Here is a 23337-nt window from a genome sequence, read left to right on the forward strand (position 1 = left end):
CCTTAGCCTGGAAATGTCCTTTACAAACGCTGTCAGATATTTCCCGAGAAGCTTGCAAATGGCCCAGAAATCCCCCAGCCCAGCTTTCCCCGGGTCTCATCTCACCCCACCACTGGTTTCTACATAAAGTAGGTGGACACTGAGCAGAATACCAGAGGCCTCGATCCTGCAGGCAGACCTGATTGCGAGCGAGCGCCATATAGCTCAGCTTCCAGGATCAGGGCCTAAATAATTCCCCCATCAAGCTGTGCACCCCGTCCTCTGTGCTTTGTGGCTGGCTGGATCTGTCTACCTGCCCCACTGAGGAGGGGCTCCAGTAGAGAGCCCAGCCATCCTTCGCCCTCAACCAGCTGTTCCAGGGCTGGGCTCAGCTGGGCTGCTCTGCCCCCTGCTGGGCAGGCTGGAGGCTACAGTGCAGAGTGGCTCCTGGCTTAGCGGGTTTGAGAGCAGGGGGGCTGGGGAGGGGTCACAACCACCAGCCTCCCACCCAGTACCACCAGCTGCTCACCTGCCCCTCCTTAGGTAGTACGGAGGGGGGACCAGGAACCCTGGGGCTGCGTGGTGAGAGGAAGAATCTTTATTGGGGGGTAGTTCTGGGGGGCAAGGGGCCGTGGAAATGCAGGTGCAGGCTCAGGGAGACCTTAGGACAGAGGGAGACGGGGAGAGAGGCCCCGGGAGAGGGGAGCATGAGGACAGTACTGGGGAGACCTCAGGGTGAGAGACGTGGAAGGTACGTTGGGAGGCAAAGCTGGGGATTGCGGGGACTGAGGCAGGGGCTTGGGGGAATCCTGAGCCATAGGGGCTGGGGATCCAGGAGAGGCAGACGGGGCTTGTAGGCAGTGCGGTTTGCAGTGGGGTGGAGGGAGGGAGTGTATACCGTAGGGGTCACACGGCACATGGGAAGAGATTTACCCTGCAATGGTTGGCAGCGACTCCACTGCCTGCTGGAGAGCAATGAATTGCGGCATCCAAAATCAGAGCCCACCCCTGCCCCGCTCCATCTCTGCAGCAGAGTCCCGGAGGCAGAGCTTGGTGCAGGCTGGCGTGGGGAGGGGGCACACGGTGCTGCCCCATGCCCAACCTGTGCCCTGGCTGTTCGCTCAGGCATGCTGAGCTGGACGGTGCCTTCCCTCTGCGAAGCCCCGTTGCAGCAGTGGGGCTAACTGCTGAGGGAGGCCCACGGACCGAGGGAGGGGGTGGACGAGCCATGGGAATACGTCTGTCACTAACCCTAGTGGGAGAGTTCTCCTGCAGCCGCTACAGCGCCCACCTCGCCCCCGGGCACCGCAGGGCACGGGCCATGGGCACCTGAGTCCCACTGTGGAGTGCGGATGGGGACGAGAGGGACACGGCAATTGCCCACGGACACCCACATGTGAGCAGCGTGACCTCAGGGGGGTGGGGAGCAACCAGCCCTGCTGGCCCCTGGGCAGAGCCTCCTGGGGAGACACAGGTGATTCACGGGCTAAAATCAAACAGCAACAAGAGCAGGTGACTGCTGGGAATGGGGCTGGCTGCCCAGGGGCTGCACTGAGGGGCAGGGCTTCCTGCTGAGGGGTGGGAGTGGGAGGACAGGGCCTACCTGCTGAGGGGCAGGGGTGGGGGGTTGGGCCTGCCTACTGAGGGCAAGGCGGGGTGGGGACAGGGCTGCCTGCCGAGGCCAGATCTGAGCACTGTGGCTGGGCCTGTTTCTCTGACCCCACTTGTTCTCAGAGAGCCCCACAGCCTGCAGGGGAAGGACAGTGGGAGTGGACAATGGCTGGCAGCTTCCTCCAAGCTCAGAGAGCCCGTTCCAGGGGCTGCGTGCTCTGGGGGGCAGGTGAGCTAGACCCAGAGAGCATTGTCCTACTGGGGAGCTGCCCCCCTTGGGGAGAGGTGGGAGGCCTGGGGGAGACTGGGTGAGTGAGCTGCTCAGAGGGCGTGCTGGGGGGCAAGGGCTATTGGGCCAGCGACCTTCCCTCCACAAGCCTGGGTGCCGCAGCTCAGCTGGCCCAGCGCCCCATCCTGCTGCAGAGGGGCAGTGCAGACAAGAGCCGTGCAGGAGCTGGGCCCCTAGGAGCTCAGCAGCCGGGTTGCCCTGGTGGGGCTCCCTGGGGGAAACCCTCATGTCAGTGACGGAAGCTCACCCACTTTGGGAGGCTAGACAGGGCCAGGGTGCCCTGCTGCCTGCCCCAGGGATTCCTGTTTTGGGCCCAGGCCCCAGGGATGCAGGGCTAATCTAGAGCAGGGCTTTCAGCTGGCCATGGGGCACGTGTCTCAGAGAGGAAGGAGGCACCTAGGGTTTCTTTCAGTCTGGGCTCCCAGGCCAGAGCCCAGCTGGCTGTGTCTGCACATAGCGCAGGAAGACGGCAGCGCTGCTGGGACCCCGGGCTGCCTGCTCCCACTTCCTGGCCCCTTCCAGAGAGTCAACTACCCCACTGGCTGCTCCTGTTGTAAAGGTCGGGGGCAGGAACTGCACGAGGCGACCAAGGAGCCTGCTCACCTCTTCCCCAGCCCTGCCCCATAGGCATTCCAGGAGGGGCACTTGCTGTGCCCAGTTACCAACAGTCTGCTGCTCCGAGTAGGGCCCGAAATGCCATCTGCCGAGCTGAGCTGTGCGTGCAAATGGCAGCAACTAGCTGCTGGGAGATCTAGGGCAAGGCCTGTCGCTAGGGGCTCCCAGGCTCGTGCTGGCTCAGAGTGCTGCCTGGCCCAGCTAGAAGCAGGGACCCAGCCCCACGCTGGGGGAGCCAGAGGACAGAACGGGGAGTGGGAGCCAGTTCATTGCACCATCTAGGCACTGCCTTGTGCCTGCCACTGCTTGGGCCATAGAATCGAGCTGTAGGACCCTGCTTGGCTCCCCCTGTGGGCAAAGGGACCAGCTGCTAGGGAACAGCTCCGGAGAGACGAAATCCTGCACCCATCCTCCCTGCTGAAATATTAATGCGCTGGTGAGGCCTCCCCAGCCCAGCTCCCTCTGGCAGTAGCTGCTGCTTCCAGAAGCGGAGACTGTGCACAGGGAAAGCACATCAGCCATCGCAGCTGGCTAATCCAATTAAGAGAGCGGAGCCGCTAGTGAGCAGCCATTGGCTATATATAGGCACAAGCCAAGCCTGCCCCTAGGAGGAGCTGGGTGGAGTGACTGCTGCCCAGAGCCGGAAATGTCAGCCAGTCACCCCTGGAACTGGCATTCTGGGTAACTGCTTGTTCCCAGCTCTGCCCTGTGACCCGCCAGCTGGATGCAGCATGCTCAGATCCAGATTTGTGGGGCTGGGTTCTTGTCAACGCTCTGTGCTTCTGAGGGTGCCGATCTGTAGCTGCCCAGTCTTGCCCCTGCTCAGCCGCTGAGCCGAGCAGGCAAATGGAAGCGACTAGCTGCTGGGAGATCTGTTTACACTGGCAGAACAGGGAGTCCCAGGGTGTGGCTGCACTGTTAACAGCTGCTTCCTGGCTGGGTGGGTCTGTCCCCACCCAGCCCTCCTGCCTCTTTGCTCCGAAATGTGCCTCTCCCAGGAGTGATGGCCAGAGATGGAGCTTTCTTTCCTGGCCTCAGTCCCAGGATGGGTCACGGACAGGAGGGGATAGTATCGAGCCACCCTACCTGCCTGCCATTGGTTTTCCTCTCAGTCTCCCAGTGCCACTCTCCTAGCCAGCTTCACCCACAAGCACTTGCTGCTCTCTTGCCTACCTCCCACTCTGGTGTCTATGTTGCCCCTCACCCACTTGGCCTGCTGCCCAGCAGTCCTGCCCTCCCTCCATGTGCCCTGGTGTGAAGCACCCCCTCACTTCCAGTCCATAAGCCCAGTGTCCCTGGTAGGGTTGCCAACCCTCCTGGTTTTGCTGGGAGTCTCCTGGAATCAGGCTTGATCTCCCAGAGGCTAACAGTCCGGCGGTGCAGTGGGGCTAAGGCAGGCTCCCTACCTGCCCTGGATCCGTGCCACTCCTGGAAGCAGCTGGCATGTCTGGCAGCAGCTCCTAGGCAGAGGCACGGCAATGGGGTCTCCACGCACTGCTCCCAAACCCAGCGCTGACTCTGCAGCTCCCATTGGCTGGGAATGGGGAACCGAAGCCAATGCGAGCTGTGGAAGTGGTGCCTGCAAGCAGGGACAGTGCGCAGAGCCACCTGGCCGCCCCTGAGCCTAGGAGCCGGACATGCCATTGCTTCTGGGAGCTGCCCGAGGTAAGCACTGCCCGGTTGGAGCCCTCACCCCCTGCCCCAGCGCCCTCCTGTACCCAAACCCCCTCCCACACCCCAACTGCCTGCCCTAGCCCTGAGCCCCCTCCCGCACCCAAACTCCCTCCCAGAGCCTGCATCCCGCACCTCCTCCTGAACCCCAACTCTCTGCCCCAGGCTCAGCCTGGAGCCCCCTCCCACACTCCAAACCCCTCGGCCCCAGCCCAGAGCCCGCACCCCAGCCTGCACCCTAACCCCCTGCCCCAGCCTGGTGAAAGTGAGTGTGGGTTGGGGAAAGCAAGCGACAGAGGGAGGCTGGAGTGAGCAGGAGCAGGGCCTTGGAGAAGGGGCGGGGCAGGGGCGTGGGGCAAGGGAGTTTGGGTTTGTGCGATTAGACAGTTGGCAACCCTAGTCCCTGGCTGCACGTGCACACCCAGGAAGCGTACGGTTCTGTGCAATGCCCAGGGGCCTCTTGCCTTTGCCACTGGAACAGCAAACAATGGCTGAGGCTTCTCCCAAACCCAGACAGGGCTGCCGGAGCTTATGCCACGAACCCCCCCAGGCCTCTCCTGCTCTCAACCCAGGACTACCAGCCAGCCCTCTGGCCCCTGGGGCTGCATGCATACTTCCTCGGTGGTAAGGTCAGAAGTGACCATCCGGATGAGCTGGTCTCCAGCCCAGCATCCTCCTGCTGCAGGGGCGAAGGTCTCTGCTGCTGACTCTACAAGGGCTGAGGTCTAAGACTTCTTCAGCTGCCAGGTGCCCAGACACAAAGATAGTGGGCACATTAGACAGAAGGCAAAGGGCATAGGGTGGGTGGATAGCCAGGGGAGAGAGGGGGTCTCTCAGCAGAGCTGAGCTCCATATGCCTGCCAGCTTTTGTGCTCTTTCAACCCCCTGCAAAGCCCTCTCCCAGAACTGCGAGCTGTGCTCGCCCCCTGAGCACCGGTGCAGCAGGGGCTCCATGGGTATGTATGGCGAGGCCACAAGCATTGCGCAGCACCCCACTCCTGGAACGCACCGCGAGGGGCACTGGGCTCAGCGCTGCTCTCCCAGCTAGGCTTGCCAGGTTTTTGACCAGAAAGTCCAGTCGAAAGGGGACCTGTGCAGTGTCCAGGCAGCAGTGCTGCAATCAGCCTCTGCCACAAGGAGGGCAGGAAGAGAAGCAACTATGGCTGGAGGAGAAGGGATCCTGACAATGCACGTTGCTTGGGTCGGCAGCTGGGCTTGCCACCTGTGATGGCCCATTCCACCTCCTCCGCCTCCCAGGGCCCCAGCTCTCTCTGGCCCCTCGTCCCACGGACAGACACCCCCCCACTTCGCTATGTCCTGGTTGGGCAGGCAGGCAGGCTCTGCATCCGCAGGTGGCAGGTGAGTCCCGGGGAGGGGGTGTAAGCGACCTGGGAGCCTGTAGTATTCGGTTTTGAAAAAATGGAAAGTTGACAATCCTGTTCCCAGGAGGCAGTGCCCTGTGTTTTGGGGAGTCCCATGAATGTTCCCAGCAGGGGTGGGGAGCTGCAGTGGGCCAGGAGCCCAGCAGCTGCTTTTGGTTTTCAGAAGAAGAAGAGCTCTGTGTGCCTTGAAAGCTTGTCTCTCTTCCCAACAGGTGTTGGCCCAGTAAAAGGTATCACCTCGGCCACCGTGTCTCACTCCTGTGCTGGAGTAGACTATCCCTGCCTCAGGGAGGAGGCTCAGGAGACTACATGTCCCAGCATGCAATTCTTCATTTAAAGGGAACTGACAGCACTGCATGCTGGGACTAGTAGTCTCTACAGGCTGCTCCTGCATAGTAAAGGTGAGGAGGTTGCAGACTGACTTTTGCAGCCTTGTGGGGTGCACCGTGGGCCCTGGGTTAGGATAGGCCAGTGCTGGTTGTATTCCCGCCCTTGCCTCCAGCTGTGCGGAGCGAGGTCCAGTTTGGGTGGGAGTGCCTCTGCTGGTATTGTGCGTGCGTATCTATGGGCATGCGAGTGTGTGTGCGTGTCCACATGTTGGGGTGCACGTGTGTATGCATGTGCACATGTCTACATGGGGACACGGTCCCGCCCTGCATCCCCGGGGACAGCCTTCATGGCTGGGAGCTGCCAGGGCACAGGGAGAGCTTGTCAGGAGCTCCTGGTGCAGGGCCCCAGCATGCAGCCTGGTGCCTGAGGAACTAGCTGCCCTTCCTGTGAGGGGAATTTCCTGGGTGCTGGGGGCCCTGAATGGGAGATGCAGTGGTAAGTGGCTCCAGTCCTTGGCAGGACACACAGTGCGGGAGGGATAGTGAAGGGGTGTATAGCATGCTGGCAGGGGGCCTCCCGCCCCTGTAGTGGCTGGTCCATTGCAGGATAAGAGCAGGATGCTGCTGTCAGTTAACAGAAGCAGGGCTAGAGCCACCAAGGCAAAAAAAAATGATTCGGGGGCTGGGGCACATGACTTATGAGGAGAGGCTGAGGTAACTGGGGTTATTTAGTCTGCGGAAGAGAAGAATGAGGGGGGGATTTGATAGCTGCTTTCAACTACCTGAAAGGGGGTTCCAAAGAGGATGGCTCTAGACTGTTCTCAATGGTAGCAGATGACAGAACGAGGAGCAATGGTCTCAAGTTGCAGGGGGAGGTTTAGGTTGGATATTAGGAAAAACTTTTTCACTAGGAGGGTGGTGAAGCCCTGGAATGCGTTACCTAGGGAGGTGGTGGAAATCTCCTTCCTTAGAAGTTTTTAAGGTCAGGCTTAACAAAGCCCTGGCTGGGATGATTTAGTTGGGGATTGGTCCTGCTTTGAGCAGGGGGTTGGACTCGATGACCTCCTGAGGTCCCTTCCAACCCTGAGATTTGATTATTCTATGATAAGGGATGTAGGCGTTGCAACACTGAACATTTAGGTGGCCTCCTCAGCCCCGAGTGAGGTGCCCTGGATTGGGTGTGGTGGGGAGGGGCCTGGCTCAGATTCACAGGGAGCAGGAGTATTTTTGCACACAAAGCTATAGTTCCCTCAGCTCTTCTCATGGCAGGGATGAGTGAGCCCTGCAGCCTGGGCCATGGCATCTCCTCCCCCCAGCCCTTAGCTCTGGACCCAGCAGGTGCCACATGCAGTGAAAGTGCTCTCTGCTCAGCTGGCCGCTTCGTGCATTGTTAATGCCGTATAACTCCAACCTGCCAGGTTTCAGAGTGACAGCCGGGTGAGTCTGTATCCGCAAAAAGAAAAGGAGGACTTGTGGCACCTTAGAGACTAACCAATTTATTTGAGCATGAGCTTTCGTGAGCTACAGCTCACTTCATCGGATGCATACCGTGGAAACTGCAGAAGATCTTTTTATACACATAAAGCATGAAAAAATACCTCCTACCACCCCACTCTCCTGCTGGTAATAGCTTATCTAAAGTGATCACTCTCCTTACAATAAGAAAAGGAGTACTTGTGGCACCTTAGAGACTAACCAATTTATTAGAGCATGAGCTTTCGTGAGCTACAGCTCACTTCATCAGATGCATATCGTGGAAACTGCAGCAGACTTTATATATACACAGAGAATATGAACCAATACCTCCTCCCACCCCACTGTCCTGCTGGTAATAGCTTATATTCTCTGTGTATATATAAAGTCTGCTGCAGTTTCCACGATATGCATCTGATGAAGTGAGCTGTAGCTCACGAAAGCTCATGCTCTAATAAATTGGTTAGTCTCTAAGGTGCCACAAGTCCTCCTTTTCTTTTTGCGAATACAGACTAACACGGCTGTTACTCTGAAACCTCTCCTTACAATGTGTATGATAATCAAGGTGGGCCATTTCCAACACAAATCCAGGTTTTCTCACCCCCCCTTCCCCCCCCACAAACTCACTCTCCTGCTGGTAATAGCTTATCCAAAGTGACCACTCTCCTTACGTTGTGTATGATAATCAAGGTGGGCCATTTCCAGCACAAATCCAGGGTTTAACAAGAACGTCTGGGGGGCGGGGGGGTAGGAAAAAACAAGGGGAAATAGGCTACCTTGCATAATGACTAAGCCACTCCCAGTCTCTATTTCCTACCCACCCCCCACCCCCCTCCCAGACGTTCTTGTTAAACCCTGGATTTGTGCTGGAAATGGCCCACCTTGATTATCATACACATTGTAAGGAGAGTGGTCACTTTAGATAAGCTATTACCAGCAGGAGAGTGGGGTGGGAGGAGGTATTGTTTCATGCTTTGTGTGTATATAATAAGATCTTCTAAACTTTCCACAGTATGCATCCGATGAAGTGAGCTGTAGCTCACGAAAGCTTACGCTCAAATAAATTGGTTAGTCTCTAAGGTGCCACAAGTCCTCCTGTTCTTTTTCCAACCTGTCAGGTGCTCATCCAGCGAGATGGCTGGGGATGCAGCACCCTGGGCAGGCTGGGTGCTCCCCTGGCAGCACATGGGCTCCCCAGCACAAGGGGCAGCTGTGGAGAAAGCCTGCTGAGAAGCCGGTGACTGCGGGCAGTGCACGCAGCAAGACGGATCTTAGCAGAACTGAGTAGCTTCCTCTCCTGTGTGCCACGAATGTGATCTGTGCTAGATCCTGACACGGAGGGGAGCAGGGACTGGCCCCAGTGCCTAGGGTGACATGGCACCTAGGCTTTACTTTCCCCAGGCAGGAACCCAGTGCGGGTGGGCTCTGAAGGGCTGGCTGAGGCCCTGGCCAGGCAGTGGAACAGCAGGAGATGTTAACGGAGCAGCTGCTTCTCCAAGTTTGTGGCTAAACAGGAGTTTCCCAGGGAGCCCATGGCGGGGTGGGGGGATGCCTCTGTGTCACTCGGGTGGGAACATTAATGAGGAGCTGGGCACTGGACCCTGATTGTGCATGGGGAAGGGGCTGATCAGTGGAGCTGTCCCTCATTCCTTTCCCTACATGGTATGCCCGGAGGACGACTGGCCCTGCGCTACCCATGCAGATTGTTGTGTCCCCTCTGCAGGGAACGCAGTGACTGCCAGAGCCTGTGGCTGCCCTGCCCACTGATGCCGACACAGATGCTCTGAGCTTCATGGAGCCCAGCACCCCAGGTGGCCGCCTCACCCTCTCCGTCCCCTTAGGTACTGTCCCCTTTTGCTGGCCAAGGGGGGAGGAGTTGGCAGTCACTCCAGAAGCCCTCGGGGGCAGAGGGGAGCCGCAGCAGCGCTGCTCCAGGGGGCAGAAGTTGCTGGACAGGATCGTAGGTGTGTCAGGGAAGTGAGACCACTGGCACTGTCCAGGTAAGGGAGACGGCTCGGGATTATGGTGCCATGAGACGGCAAGGGGATGGGCACAAGCAGCTGTCTGGTGCCAGCTCATGCTACAAGACAAAGCAGCCCTTCTAACCACCTGTGGGTCAGAGTGCTGTGCAGAGCCTCGCTGTAACCTCCCCTGGGCTCAGTACCCCTTCCTAGCCCCCTCCTGAACCTCTCCAGGCCTGGCCATCCCCCTTTCAGCTGGCAGAGTTCAGCAGGAGCTCAGCACTGGCCCATCTGGCCGGAGGGAGCTGCCTGTTCTCCCAGGGGCTGTGGAAATTCCTGCTGGAAGCACTGGGAACTTTAATCTTGCGCCTGGCGGTGTGATCAGACGTGGCTTGTTCTGCAGATCCATGGGTTGCGCTCACCTAGCCACGCCATGCAATTCTGGCAGCTGCTGCCCTGAGTCCCAGGCTCGGCTTGGAGCTGGGCACGTCACTCCTGAATGGCGCTGCTGGCTTGGCTCGCTTCCCAAACCCACTCACCGCTGGTCTGCGTCCGACCTTGTGGAACCACAGCCCCAGAGGAACTGAGGGATTAAAGGGGCTTGGATCACGGCCAGCTCTCCCTGGGGCATGCTGGGCCTGCTCTCAGAAAGGCTACAAGGAATGGACTTCCCGGGGCTGGAGTGCTTGGGGACTTTGCTTAGAGTTTTTCTTTCTCCTCCCCTCAGGGGATGCAGGAACTGGCTTCTCTCTCCTGAGAATGAGCTGTGGATAGATGTGTGGACAACAGCAGCCATAAACCCCCAGCTGCTTGTCTCTGCTGTGAAATGGAGCCTCAGGGGGTCGGGCTGGCTGGACCTGGGCCCCTGTGTTTATAAATCCAACCCAGGGGCCAGATTCTCCAGGACAGGAATCCGAAAGTGCCCCTGTCTCCGAGGAGCCATGAGAACACTGCCCTCTCTTGTGCTTTGCAGTCACAAAACTGCTGGGGAGGAGAAGGACCAGAGACCTGGCTCTCCACACCCTCAGGGCAGGGAATGCACTGGATGGGCTGTTCCTCCTAAAGACAAGTTCCTGTGCTTTCCCAGCCTGCCTGGCTAGAGCCAGGGTCTCCGCTGGAAAGAATGTCCGTTTCTTCTCTGCGTGAATCCTCTGCAGACAGGAACAGCATGTTAACAATGCTCCCAGCTGGTCTGGAAAAGGGAGGAGCTGCCCCCAGGGAGCCAGCACATTGCAGGGTGTCCGACTTGATGCCATGGAGATGGGCAGAGTCTGCCAGTGCCTGTGGTCCCCTGGGGAGCAGGGTCTCCGCAGCACAGGGTGGGCTGAGTGGGCGGGAACATAGGGATGCTGCCGGGTTTGAGCTCTGGGGAGTTGCTAAGGCTCAGACCCCACCTTGCTGGCACTGCCTTGCTCCTCCCGGCACCCACTGCAGCTCTAGGGGAGCAGGCATGCTGGTGGGGAGGGGTGGCACAGACAGGGCCCTGGGGGCAGGGGGGGAGCCCTTCCTTAGGGGAAAGGCAGCTCCGCTTTGTTACAGGATTAACCCTGGAACGACTGGCTGAGGGCTGGGGTGTACCAGGTGCCTCTCTCCTGCACCTGTGTCCAAGAGCTGGGCTAGGCACAACACTGACAGCTGGAACCAGCCAGGTTTTGACCTAGGGCTGGGGGTGAGGGCAGCCCCTGGAGTGAGGCAGCTGGCCTGGCTGGGATGAAGGCACTTGCCACAAACCACATGGCACCAAGGCACCTTTGTCCCAGGCTGTGTCCATGGGTGGGGCCTGCACTGATCTAACCAGCACCACGGCCAGCCCTGGATGGCTCACATGCGACACTGTGCTGTGGCTCCAGCAGGGGGCTTGGCCCAAGGCTGGAATTGCTCCATGAGGGTCCCTGGCCTGGGTTGCACAGCAGCTCAGACTGGATGGGCACAAAGTTCCCCTCTGTCCTCTACCTGTGAGTTCCCAGGAGCTCATCTCCCCCAGACTGATCCCCCCTCCCCAAAGCATCTGTTTGCTGCAGTAGCTGGCTGGTTCCAGGCCGGTCGCCTGCCCAGTGGCCCTGCTGGCCTCGCATCCCTGCCCAGCTGGCTCCCTGTGCAGGAGCCCGCCAGCCCCGCGCAGCAGGGCCCATAGCGACAGGGAGGGCCCAGTTCTGAGTGGGATCCAGCGCTCAGGCAGAGGGGATGCCTGTACACATCCCAACAGGAGGCCACTCTCCGTGAGGCCAGCCTTGCCTGGGGGCTGCTCTCTGGTCGTGGCAAGCTGGAGCTCTTTTGCTGTGTAACCTGGGCCCAGCGGGAGTGCCGCCCTAGGCTGGGGGTTAGGAAGGCTGAAGCAAGGCACAGCGGTTCTGGGCAGGTGGGCCCCTGCGGAGGTTCCCGTGCTGCGGGCAGAGGGCTGTACTCTCACAAAGCCCTGGTTGCACAGGGGCGCTACCAATGGTGCAGGGGCATGGAACAGGCCCTGCTCTGACATTACCGTGCCCTTGCGGGAGAGCCGGGCAGCGCCGGCTCCCTTATCTCTGTGCAGGGAAGGGCAAGCAGGAGCCTGAAGGACACAGGCAGGGACTGGTGCCTGCGGAGGCAGAGCATGAGGCCAGCAAGCAGCTGGGGGCCAGGCAGGGCTGCTCCAGGTGTTGGCTCTGCGCTAACTGGCCCTTCTGTTGCTAAGAGCCATCGGTGCCACCTGGAGTGACCCTCCCCCCACCAAGGCACTGCAGAGGGCTGGGGGAGGGGGCACCTGATGTGACCCACTGGCTGCAAATGTTTAAACCAAGGAAATCAACAGCAGCCCATCAGAAGCCAGGATTTTCCTGTGCACATAGTAGAGTGCCGGGGCAGCTCGCCCTAAAGGGACTGTAAAAGGGCCCCGGCTCAGCAGAGCTTCCCTTCCCCAGGTGGATCAGGCTCAGAGCTGTTCCTCCCCCTCAGGTGATCTGAGGGTCGGCACTGGGGGGCATAGAGCAGGGACTAGGGGAGGGTGCTGGGCTCATGCATTAGCATGAGAATTGTGAGATTCGGGGAGAGCATCATCTGTTCAGCCCCAAGGTCTCCCAGTGCTGCTGTCCCTGCCATGGGGCAATTGGGTCACGTGGATTGCTGGGGACCAAGCCCCTCTGCCTGCTGCATGCAGGAGGAGTGCCCAGCTGTACAGACAGGTAGAATAACCAGCCGGTCCTGTGTAGCAGCAGACAACGGGCTGGGAGCAAGACCATGGACACGGAACCAAGAGCTGCTCTGCTTTACAGCCTGGTTGCATCAAACAGCCTGGGTTTGTTAGGACGGGGGGTCTGTGGCTGGCAGTGTCCCAGACTGCACTGAACACGCCATAGCCCCTGGCCCTGTGAAGTCAGTTGCCTCCCAGCTGGCAATTCGGCCCCCTGCATGTTGGGCACCGCTCAAGGCTAGCGCACTGGCCTTCCATGCTTGGTTTAAATCCTTCCTGGTCACCCGGGCAAGGAGTTTGGTGGATCTCAGTATCCCTTTGCCCAGATCCCCAAAGAATTCAGTATGGTGGGCAGTGGCTGGGAAGCAGGAGCTGGTACTAAGGAAGACCAGAGCAGGGATAGAGGGGGCTGTAGGGTAGGAGGAAGGGGCAGTGGTGGGGGGAGGGGGAGGAACCCAAACTGGGCTGTGGATGAGGAGCACAGGGAAAGCTTGCAGAGCACCCACCCCTGTGCTGCCAACTGCAGCCAGTCCCTTCTGTCGCACTCACGGGCTCTGCACTCAGACAGATGCTTCTCAAGTCAATCGTTTGTATTTTCACAGTCTGAGCTTGAGGAAACAGAATCTTTTGACTGAACAAGAGAGGAAACCAGGCACGAACCACCCCTGGCCAGCCCAGCCCTGCCTTGCCGTGAGCTCAGTGCATCTGCCCCACCTCTGCTCCCATGACACTGACTGATGTGGGCGGGCTGCAGGAGCATGGTACTGTTTGCCCTGGGTCACAGCTTAAACTCTGCGTTGGGACTGGCTGGCCCCGTGGCCTCCATTTCTGCTCTAGATTTGTCAGAGCTTGGCACCTCCTGCCTTTAGCGCATGTCTGGACCCTTTTGTGAGCAGAGAATCCCTGCCCCTCTCCCTGTGCACGGGCACTGGCATGGAGTGCCCAGGGGGGCCCTGCTGGTCCTCTACTTCCTTTTATTTAATACTTCCTTTTATTTAAAACAAACAAAAGGAAGTATTTCTTCACACAATGCACAGTCAACCTGTGGAACTCCTTGCCAGAGGATGTTGTGAAGGCCAAGACCATAACAGGGTTCAAAAAAGAACTAGATACATTCATGGAGGATAGGTCCATCCATGGCTATTAGCCAGGATGGGCAGGGATGGCGTCCCTAGCTTGTTTGCCAGAAGCTGGGAATGGGCGACAGGGGATGGATCACTTGATGATTCCCTGTCCTGTTCATTCCCTCTGGGGCACCTGGCATTGGCCACTGTCGAAAGGCGGGACACTGGACTAGATGGACCCTTGGTCTGACCCAGTGTGGCCCTTCTTATGATCTTAGCAGCAGCTGTGGCAGAAGCCCAACCCGGCTGGAAGGGCTTTCCCTGCAGCCCAAAGGGGCAAACTGAGGCAGGGCTAATGAGGCCTTGCCACTGAGCCCAGCTGTCTCTCCTGGCCGGCAGAGCGGGCCTGAGCACGGGGATGCTGGCCAGGACACCAGGGCTCTCCCCGGGGCTGAACACCTGCGACTTAGCCCTCCTGAGGGGGGTAGGAACACCCCCAGGGCCGCCCCCTCCGAGCCCCGCGCCTGCACCGATCGCTCCCCGCGCTCTGGCCTGGCTGCAGGGGCCCCCCGGGGGGGGGGCGGCTATTTGTCCAGGATGAGGAAGAGCAGCACGAGCAGCCCGATGGGCAGGAAGATGAGCAGCAGGCTGAGCGTCTCCGCCGCCAGCAGCGCGGCCAGCGAGAGCAGGTAGCAGCAGCGGCAGCGGCGCCGCAGGCCGCCCAGGCCGCTGACCAGGCAGGGCGGGTAGCGCAGGCAGGGCAGGCAGCCGAACGTGCGGCTGGTGTGGAAGCGCACCTGGAAGCGGTGCTCCAGGGCCCCGCAGAGCCCGGGCCGCCGGGGCGGCAGGGGGGCCGGCGCGGGCGGCGCCAGCGCGGGGGCCGGCGCGGGCTGGGCGTGCAGCAGCAGCAGCTCCTCCTGCAGCTTGCGGATCTCCCACTCCAGCATGGGCGTCTTCTGGCGGCACAGGGGGCAGCGCACGCGGCCGATGTCGGCGGCGCCGGCCCGCTCCAGGATGGCGCGCAGGCAGTCGCGGCACAGCACGTGGCTGCAGTTGAGCAGGGCCGGCGAGTGCCGCCCGCGGTCGTAGGGCTCCGTGCAGATGGGGCACTCCTCCTCGGCGCTGCCCGCTTCCGGCGCGGCCTGCTCGCCCGCCCCGGCGCGGGCGAGGCTCCGGCTCCGGCTGGGGGTCCTTTCCAGGCGGGGCTGCCCCTGGGGAGCTGCCGGGCTGGGGCTGCTGCCGGCCGCTGGCAGCGGGCTGAGTGGGGCTGACGCCGGGCAGAGGGGCCCCGCTAGCAGAGGCGCGGTGCGGGGGCCGCAGGCAGCGGGCGCTTTGCGCTGGTCCAGGAGAGGCTCCCGCGCTCCCTCCTCGCCCCCCAGCTCCGGGGGCCCGCTGGGCGCCTTTCCCGAGGGCCAGGGCGCGGCCCCCGGCCGGGCGCCCCCTTCGCCTCCCCAGGCCGCCGGCTCGCTCTGCCCGGGGCCCTCCGCATCTCCCGCCTGCCCGGCCGCTTGCTGGTCCGCGGCGGCCGCAGGCGGCAGCTCGCCGGGCACGCCGAGGGGCGCCGGGGCGAGGGGCGGCTCTGCCCGCAGGACAGCGGCTGTCATGCCGGTGGCCGATGCAGGGCAGCTGTGGCCGCTCGCTGGCCCGGGACTGCGTCCCACGCGCCGAGAAGCGGAGCCGTCCCGCCCCCGGCTCGGCCACCGCCCCCCCCCGGCCCGGGGCCAGCCTCGCCGCCCGGCTGGTTTGGCGGCTCCACGGCCACGCCTCTGCTCAGCTTTGCTCCCGCCGCCCTTCCCGGAGCTAGCCCCAGCCCCCCGTGGGGCCGCAGCGGCTGGGACCAAGGGGCCCCCCGCTCCCCTGGGCTCGCCCTGCAGCCCGGCTGCTCTCCAGCCCTCGCCCACGGACCACCTGCGCTTGTCCAGGGGGCTGTGACTTCCCCCCCGCCTACGGCTCCAGCCTCTGGAGCTCTCTGGCTTTGTGTCTGTCCTTGCTGATCTTACAGTCCCGCTGGGCGGCCCCCCTCGCCGGGCGGCCCCCCTCGCCAGCCTGCCCCTGCCTTCCTCTTCCACATCCTCCATGGAACTAGGTCTGGCTTTGACCTGCCCCCTTCCCCACATTGCAGCCCTCTCCTCTGGGTGCCAGGCCTCAGGCCCCCTCGCAGTGCTCTGCCCACGGGAGGCTGCTGGTCCAGAGGCACCGTCTCTGCCATCACTAACCCTCCTTTAGGTCTCCAGTGCGGCACCTGGCTCCTGTCGCTGGAGTGGGGTGAGTTCTCCTCAGTCACTAGGGAGTTAGCCACGTGGTCTGACAAGCTCTGCCAGGCTGTGCTCTGGGTGCCCTCTGGGATGGGACACCCGTGCTGGAACCATGAATGCTCTGAGGACAGCTCACAGCCCACAGATGCGGCCCAGGGTCCACCCAGCACAGCCAGGGCTGCTGGGGCAGTGATAACAATGAATCAAAGCAAGGACTGATTGTCTCAGGGGCCAGGTGTCCATGTGAAGGGGCAGTTGCTGCAATCACCCCTTTGTCAACAACAGACACGCCAAGGCCTGAGTAGATGTGGAGAGGGGCTCCCCTCTTCAGCCCCAGGTCACCCCTGCAGGATACAGGGGCACCAGGTCTGTCAAGCCAGCCCTTTTCAGCACTCACACTGGCTAACTGAAGGGGTGGGCAAGAGACCCAACCAACACTTCACTTCCTACAGGCCCTACCTCTAAACCAGCGGTTCTCAAACTGGGTTGGGACCCCAAAGTAGGTCGAGACCCCATTATAATGGGGTCTCCAGGGCTGGTGTTAGACTTGATGGGACCCAGGGCCAAAGCCAAAGCCTGAGCCCCATTGCCTGGGGCCAAAGCCCAAACCCCACCGCCCGGGGCTGAAGCCAAAGCCCTAGGGCTTCAGCCCTGAGTAGCGAGTCTCAGGCTTTGACTTCCCCTCCACTTCCACCCCTGGGCAGTGGGGCTTGGGCTTGGTCTCCCCTGCCCTGGGCAGTGGGGCTCAAGTGGGCTCAGGCTTTGGTCCCTGCTCCTGGGGTCATGTAGTAATTTTTGTTGTCGGAAGGGGGTCGCAATGCAATGAAGTTTGAGAACCTCTGCTCTAAGCAAAACAATACAAGTACAGAGTGATGCAGACCTTGGAGAGGTAACTATCCCTTGTATCTGCTGTCCCTGTGGCCACGGAAGGCCCTGCTGATCCAGGGTGGGAGCCCGCATGGGGATGACATTTTCACTCACTTCCCCTTCCTGCCTGAGAACATGCACACCCTGGCCCAGGGCAGCAGAGAGACCAGCTCAGAGCTCGTCAGGCTCCCAGCCTGGGGTCTGACTCACATCCAGGGAACTAATTACTGTTTACAGGGTGCCTAAGAATTTCAGAGAGCCAGGGGAATGGGAAAGGGCATGGCACCGGAGACACATGGAACCAGGCAACGTGGGGCAGAGGGACAATGGCAAAGGGGCCACAGCCAGAGAAAGCCAGCACCCACCTTGCTGAGTACAAGGCAAGTGTGTTTGCAGGATGCTTGGTAACCCCCTCCCCACTAACACTGGCCCCTACTTCTCCAGCTCTCTGCTAGTGCGGTCTCTAGTTACTGGTGGTAATTGGTGCTGTTTGGACCCGAGAAGGAGAGATTACTTATCTGTACAGTAACTGGAGTTCTTGGAGGTATTTTGTTTCAATGGGTGCTCCATGACAAGGTGTGTGAGCATCCGTGCCCTCTCCAGTTCTTGTCAGCAGCACCTGTGGGTCCATGCCTGCATCCTTCCTAGACATCCTCATGCTCCAGCACAAGAGTATAGAGAGAGGGGTGAACCCACCACCACTCCTGCTCCTTCTCAGTCATGAAACCCAGAGGCAGAACTCCAAAGCAGAGAGGGAGGAGGATGGGCAGTGGAGCACCCATAGGGACAAAACACGCTGAAGAACTTCAGCTAAGATAAGTAACCTCTCCTTCTTCCTTGAGTCCCTACGGGTGTTCCACATCAAGAGATTCCCGAGCAGTGCCTCAATATGGAGGAGGGTGCTGAGGAGGTGGTTTCAGTAGAGATTGGAGATCAGCATCGTCAAAGGCCGCAGCTGCCCTGAAAGCAGTCAAGACTGCACAGTGCTTGGAAAACGTGTGCGCATACAACCATGTGATGGCCCTGCAAATGTCTGTGATGGGTATGTTCTCAAGTAGGCCTATGGAGGTGGCTTGAGCCCTAGTGGAATAGACAGTCACCCTAGGGCAGGGGTTCTCAAACTTCATTGCACCACGACCCCCATCTGACAACAAAAATTACTACACAACCCCTGCGCGGGGGGACCAAAGCCTGAGCCCACCCGAGCCCCACCGCCATGGGCATGGGAGCCAAAGCCCAAGTCCCACTGCCCAGGGCCAAAGCTAAAGGCTGAGCCCCTTTGCCCAAGGCCAAAGCCCCACTGCCCAGGCGGGAGGGCCAAAGCCTGAGCCTCGCCACCCAGGGCTCAAGCCCTCGGGCTTTGGCTCTGGCCCTGGGTGGTGTGGCTTGGGCTTTGGCCCTGGGTCCCATCAAGTCTAACGCCAGCCCTGGCGACCCCATTACAATGGGGTCACGACCCACAGTTTGAGAACCGCTGCCCTGGGGGGATGCACCCCAGAAGCTTTGTAATATGCCAAAACGCATCCCAAAACCCATTCTCACAATCTTTGAGTGGAAATCAGTTCTCCCTTCATTTTTTCTGTGAAAGAGAAAATCTGGGAGAAGCACTGAAGAGTCATACTGAGAGAGAAGGCAAGCACTCTATACATGCAGAGTATGAAGAACTTCTAGCAAAGTTATGAATTTAAACTCGCAGGCTCATCTTTTGAAAGTGTTGTTGACACTAAAAATCCTGGACTGAACAGAGACCCTGGATTTATGGCTTATTGCAACAATCTGTAACCCACTAACTGGATGTGGAAGCTGCGGCATGTACATGATCCTGGAGGGGGTACCTGAAAAGAGTTTTGTCTGCACGAAGTGCCGCCGGATAGAGCTGATGGAAGAAAAGATCCGAGGATTGGAGATGCAGGTGGAAACTCTGGTTGAGTTTAGAAGGGGGTTCGAGCGGAGACATGAGGCTGAAGAGAAAAGCTCAGACTTGCAGATGGAAGCAGGACCAAAGAACTCTGAGGGGATATTGCTGGGTGAGGAAAGTGGACAGTGGAAGCATGTGACTAAGAGAACCAGGCAGAGGAAAAGATGGGCTAGTGAAAGAGAAACAGAGCTCAGGAACAGGTTTGTGGAGTTGGAAAATGAAGAAGGGGCAGAGTAGGTGGTCACTGAAGGTGAGAGGGTAAGGAAGAAGAGAAGAGCAGCTAGTCCTATAGGAAGAGGGAAAGAGTCAGTGGAGATAACAACACCAAATATAAGCCCCAGAAGGATATGGGATGGGTTGCAGAGGATTGCAAGGGACAATAGGAATCGAGAGGACTTGCAGCCAGAAGGAACAGGGGATAGACTGGAGAATTGCACCATCACCAGGAAGAGGCAGGTCTATGTGATTGGGGACTCCTTACTGAGAAGAATAGACAGGACTGTAACAAGAGCTGATTCAGAAAACAGAAGAGGATCCTAATGGGAGAGGGAAAGAATCCACTGATTGTCCTTCATGTGGGAACAAATGATATGGCTAGATTCTCGCTGGAACGTATCAAGGGAGACTATGCCAGGCTGGGGAAGATGCTTAAGGAAATCAAGGCTCAGGTGATCTTCAGTGGGATCACCTGATGCGGGGAGGGTGGTAAAGCACTGAAATGCATTACCTAGAGAGGTGGTGGAATCTCCTTCCTTTGAAGTTTTTAAGGTCAGGCTTGACAAAGCCCTGGCTGGGATGATTTAGTTGGGGATTGGTCCTGCTTTGAGCAGGGGGTTGGACTAGATGACCTCCTGAGGTCCCTTCCAATCCTGATTCATAGATTCATAGATTCATAGATATTTAGGTCAGAAGGGACCATTATGATCATCTAGTCTGACCTCCTGCACAATGCAGGCCACAGAATTTCACCCACCACTCCTAAAAAAGACCTCACACCTATATCTGTGCTATTGAAGTCCTCAAATTGTAGTTTGAAGACCTCAAGGAGCAGAGAATCCTCCAGCAAGTGACCCGTGCCCCATGCTACAGAGGAAGGCGAAAAACCTCCAGGGCCTTCCAATCTGCCCTGGAGGAAAATTCCTTCCCGACCCCAAATATGGCGATCAGCTAAACCCTGAGCATATGGGCAAGATTCATCAGCCAGATACTACAGAAAATTCTTTCCCGGGTAACTTGGATCTTACCCCATCTAAAAACCCATCACAGGCCATTGGGCCTATTTACCATGAATATTTAATTACCAAAACCATGTTATCCCATCATACCATCTCCTCCATAAACTTATCGAGTTTAATCTTAAAGCAAGATAGATCTTTTGCCCCCACTACTTCCCTCGGAAGGCTATTCCAAAACTTCACTCCTCTGATGGTTAGAAACCTTCGTCTAATTTCTAATCTAAATTTCCTAGTGGCCAGTTTATATCCATTTGTTCTTGTGTCCACATTGGTATTGAGTTTAAATAATTCCTCTCCCTCTCTGGTATTTATCCCTCTGATATATTTATAGAGAGCAATCATATCTCCCCTCAACCTTCTTTTAGTTAGGCTAAACAAGCCAAGCTCCCTGAGTCTCCTTTCATAAGACAAGTTTTCCATTCCTCGGATCATCCTAGTAGCCCTTCTCTGTACCTGTTCCAGTTTGAATTCATCCTTCTTAAACATGATATTCTCTGATTCCATGATTCTGCCTGTTCCTAGAGGGCAACAAAGGTGTGACAAGATTATGATGCTCAGATGGCTTAGGCACTGATGCTGTAAGGAGGGCTTTGGGATGTATGGCCACTTGGAAGCACTCATGGAGAGAGGACTGTTCTCTTGGGATGGACTTCATCTGAGTAAGGAGGGAAATAGACTTCTAGGATGGCACAAATGATCAAGAGAGCTTTAAACTAGAAATCCGGGGGAGATGTCCAGGTAATCTCCACGCTGGATTTTAACACTGAGAGGGAAGAAAACAAAATAAGAAATGATAGAGCTGTGGGTAGGAGAATGGACAAAAGGAGGAAGGGTACCATACATACCAGTCTAATAGGTGATACTGGCTGTAGAATGACCGGGCCTAATCGGGTACAGAACGTGAGTGAGGCCAAACGGCAAAAATGAAGATGTTTGTACCCCAATGCGCGGAGCCCAGGTAACAAAATGGAGGAACTAGAGCCAGTGGTGCAGGAAATGAAACCAGGTATTCTAGGGGGAACAGAAACAGGGTGGAATAGTCGTCAGGACTGGAGTGCGGGTATGGAAGGGTCTGCGCTGTTTAGCAAAGACCGAAATAAAGGCAAAGGTGGTGGAGTCGCATTGTCTATCAAGGATGAGGTAGACTGTAAAGAAATAAGAAGCGATGGAATGGATAAGACAGAGCCCGTCTGGGCAAAAATCACATTGGGGAAGAAAACTACTAGAGCCTCCCCTGGGATAGTGCTTGGGGTGGGCTACGGACCGCCGGGGTCCGATATGGATAGGGACCCCTTTAATGTTTTTAATGAAGTAAATACTAATGGGAACTGCGTGATCATGGGAGACTTTAACTTCCCAGATATAGACTGGAGGACAAGTGCTAGTAATAATAATAGGGCTCAGATTTTCCTGGATGCGATAGCTGATGGATTCCTTCACCAAGTAGTTGCTGAACCAACAAGAGGGGATGCCTCTTGTCAGGTCGTGACGATGCCCTGCTGGACAGGGAACTGAGTCTTGAGGATGCCCTGCTGCTGCCTCTGTCATTCTCAGACCCTCTTGAAACCCTATCTGGAACCTGCTTCCTGGACTGATCATCTTTCTCCAGACATGCAGTCTGCTGTGTCTTGTTACGTTTCCCAACACTTAACCCTCTCCCTGCACAGGTTTGCGATGTCCTTCTTATGGAGGTGGTTATAAGACATTTTCTTGCTGTTTCCTTTGACTTACCTTGTTTTACTGCTGAAAGTCACTTATTGCAAAATACAGTCAGCATCCCACTTCTCCCACCAGCTGTCGCAGATCCACAGTATCAGTGCTATGCCCCCAGCATTGGGACAGTTTCTAGGAGATACCACTTCAGTGTGCCAGACCCTCCGGAGGTCTCACTCTTCCTCCACATGGCCTGACCACCTCCTTAGACTGGACCTCTGGGCCTTCAGCTCCCTTGCTTCATGCCATGAGCTCTGTTCAGCAAGTTCAACTGAAATAGATTCCTAGTAGAGACTTGTCCACTCTGCAGGGACTAATGCACCTCAGCAAGCATTTGCAATGACACCCAAACAGCAAAACAGTCGGGTTTGTATTAGTCAACTGGAACACAGCATGGGACATTCTTAGGTTGGCAGAGAGAACTGAAGGTTAAAGCACAGAACATTCTAACTAGTCCAGAGCCCAGCCAAGCTGTAGTGAACCCCACTCTGTCTCTCTCAGTCTGACCTCCTTTGCCAATTCCCAGGTGAGAGAGACTCCTTCCAGCAGCCAACTCTTATCCCCCACCTCACATCTCCCTAATCCTTTGTTCTTGAGCTGGGGCACTGCTCAGCTTCCCAGCTGAGAGATGCGGAAATCCATTGCCCTCTGGGGCCTTGGTTGCTAGGTGTCAATGTCCTGGTGACTGGATTTGCCTTTGTGTTTTCAGATTCTGCACTGATATGGGGCTGGCCTTAGCTAGTCCTTTTCAATGACCCATCCCAGCTCAGACAGCCAGATGACATTCATACCATTGTCTCTAAGCCTGCCCTAGGAGCAAACAATCCATTTCCACCCACCGGGTAACAACATAGCATACGGGGGAAATTGAGGCATACGTCGGAGTCATAAAAGTATTACACGAAATTCCCAGTTGGTCACAAAGGGTCCCTGAAGAGGGACAGGGATGAGGAGTGGACGGGTGGGTGGAGCTGAATTGGATGGACTATCCTGTTGAAACCACTTCTTGAATCTCTCTGTCTGAAATGATGAGATCCCAAGAAGGTAGGAAGTGGGAGAGATGGTTTCCATAGGGTCGATGGAAGGTGGCTTGGAGCAGCATAAGGCCCAGAGTAGGGGGTGATGCATGATTTTTTTTTTCAGGGGTGTATGCACGGAGGGCTCGCAGGCCCAGAGTAGGGGGTGATGCATGATTTTTTTTTTCAGGGGTGTATGCACGGAGGGCTCGCAGAGACACTCTAGAATCCCCAGGTGAGTGGGAGGATTCATCGGGGTCATCACTGAAGAGCTTGGCCCTTCGAAAGGAAGGTCCTCCATGGTATTTTGCATCTCCCTGGGAAGCTTGCAGCCGGAAGGCTTGAGGCGTGACAAAGGTGTGAGACTGTGCCTGTTACATCGAGAGAAGCCTGTAAGGAAGCTTTAGTGATTATCGGGCCATCTGTGACGATCGCCTGAAATGGATCCCTTTGGGCCTGAGGCAAATGATCACTCCAAAGTGACAACTCGCTGTCATTTGGAAAGTCACATTTTCCCATCAAGGCAGGATAGTTGGCAGCTCTGAACTGGAGAGCAGCTGAGGAATGGCTCTTGCAGCCAAGAAGGCCCAAAAACTTGAGTTCTTTATTGGAGGGAGTTGATCTGGATTGACACTGTCCATTTGTTTCATTGAGAGCGTTGGCTACCAGGGAGTTAGGGGTGGGATGGGTACATATTATTTTTTGTCTGCCTTTTGGCATGTGGGTAGTATGGTAGCTGGTATATGCTATATCATACGGGCTGGTGAGAGTAACGCACCATTAATGAGCAAGG

General features: G+C 57.6%; 1 protein-coding gene across 1 annotated transcript; it reads right to left on the reverse strand.

The window, feature by feature from the left end:
* Positions 1 to 13056: 13056 nt before the first annotated feature.
* Positions 13057 to 15144, reverse strand: LOC140899376 (ring finger protein-like). The gene has a single exon (XM_073314807.2). It carries the CDS (start codon positions 15142 to 15144, stop codon positions 14125 to 14127), a length of 1020 nt encoding a protein of 339 aa, XP_073170908.2. The 3' UTR covers positions 13057 to 14124.
* Positions 15145 to 23337: the final 8193 nt, after the last annotated feature.

Source organism: Lepidochelys kempii, chromosome 16 (assembly GCF_965140285.1).
Source record: "Lepidochelys kempii isolate rLepKem1 chromosome 16, rLepKem1.hap1, whole genome shotgun sequence".
NCBI classification, from domain to species: domain Eukaryota; kingdom Metazoa; phylum Chordata; order Testudines; family Cheloniidae; genus Lepidochelys; species Lepidochelys kempii.

Coding starts and splice junctions, on each gene's coding strand:
- LOC140899376 (XM_073314807.2), bottom strand. CDS start 15,144: ATGACAGCCGCTGTCCTGCGGGCAGAGCCGCCCCTCGCCCCGGCGCCC.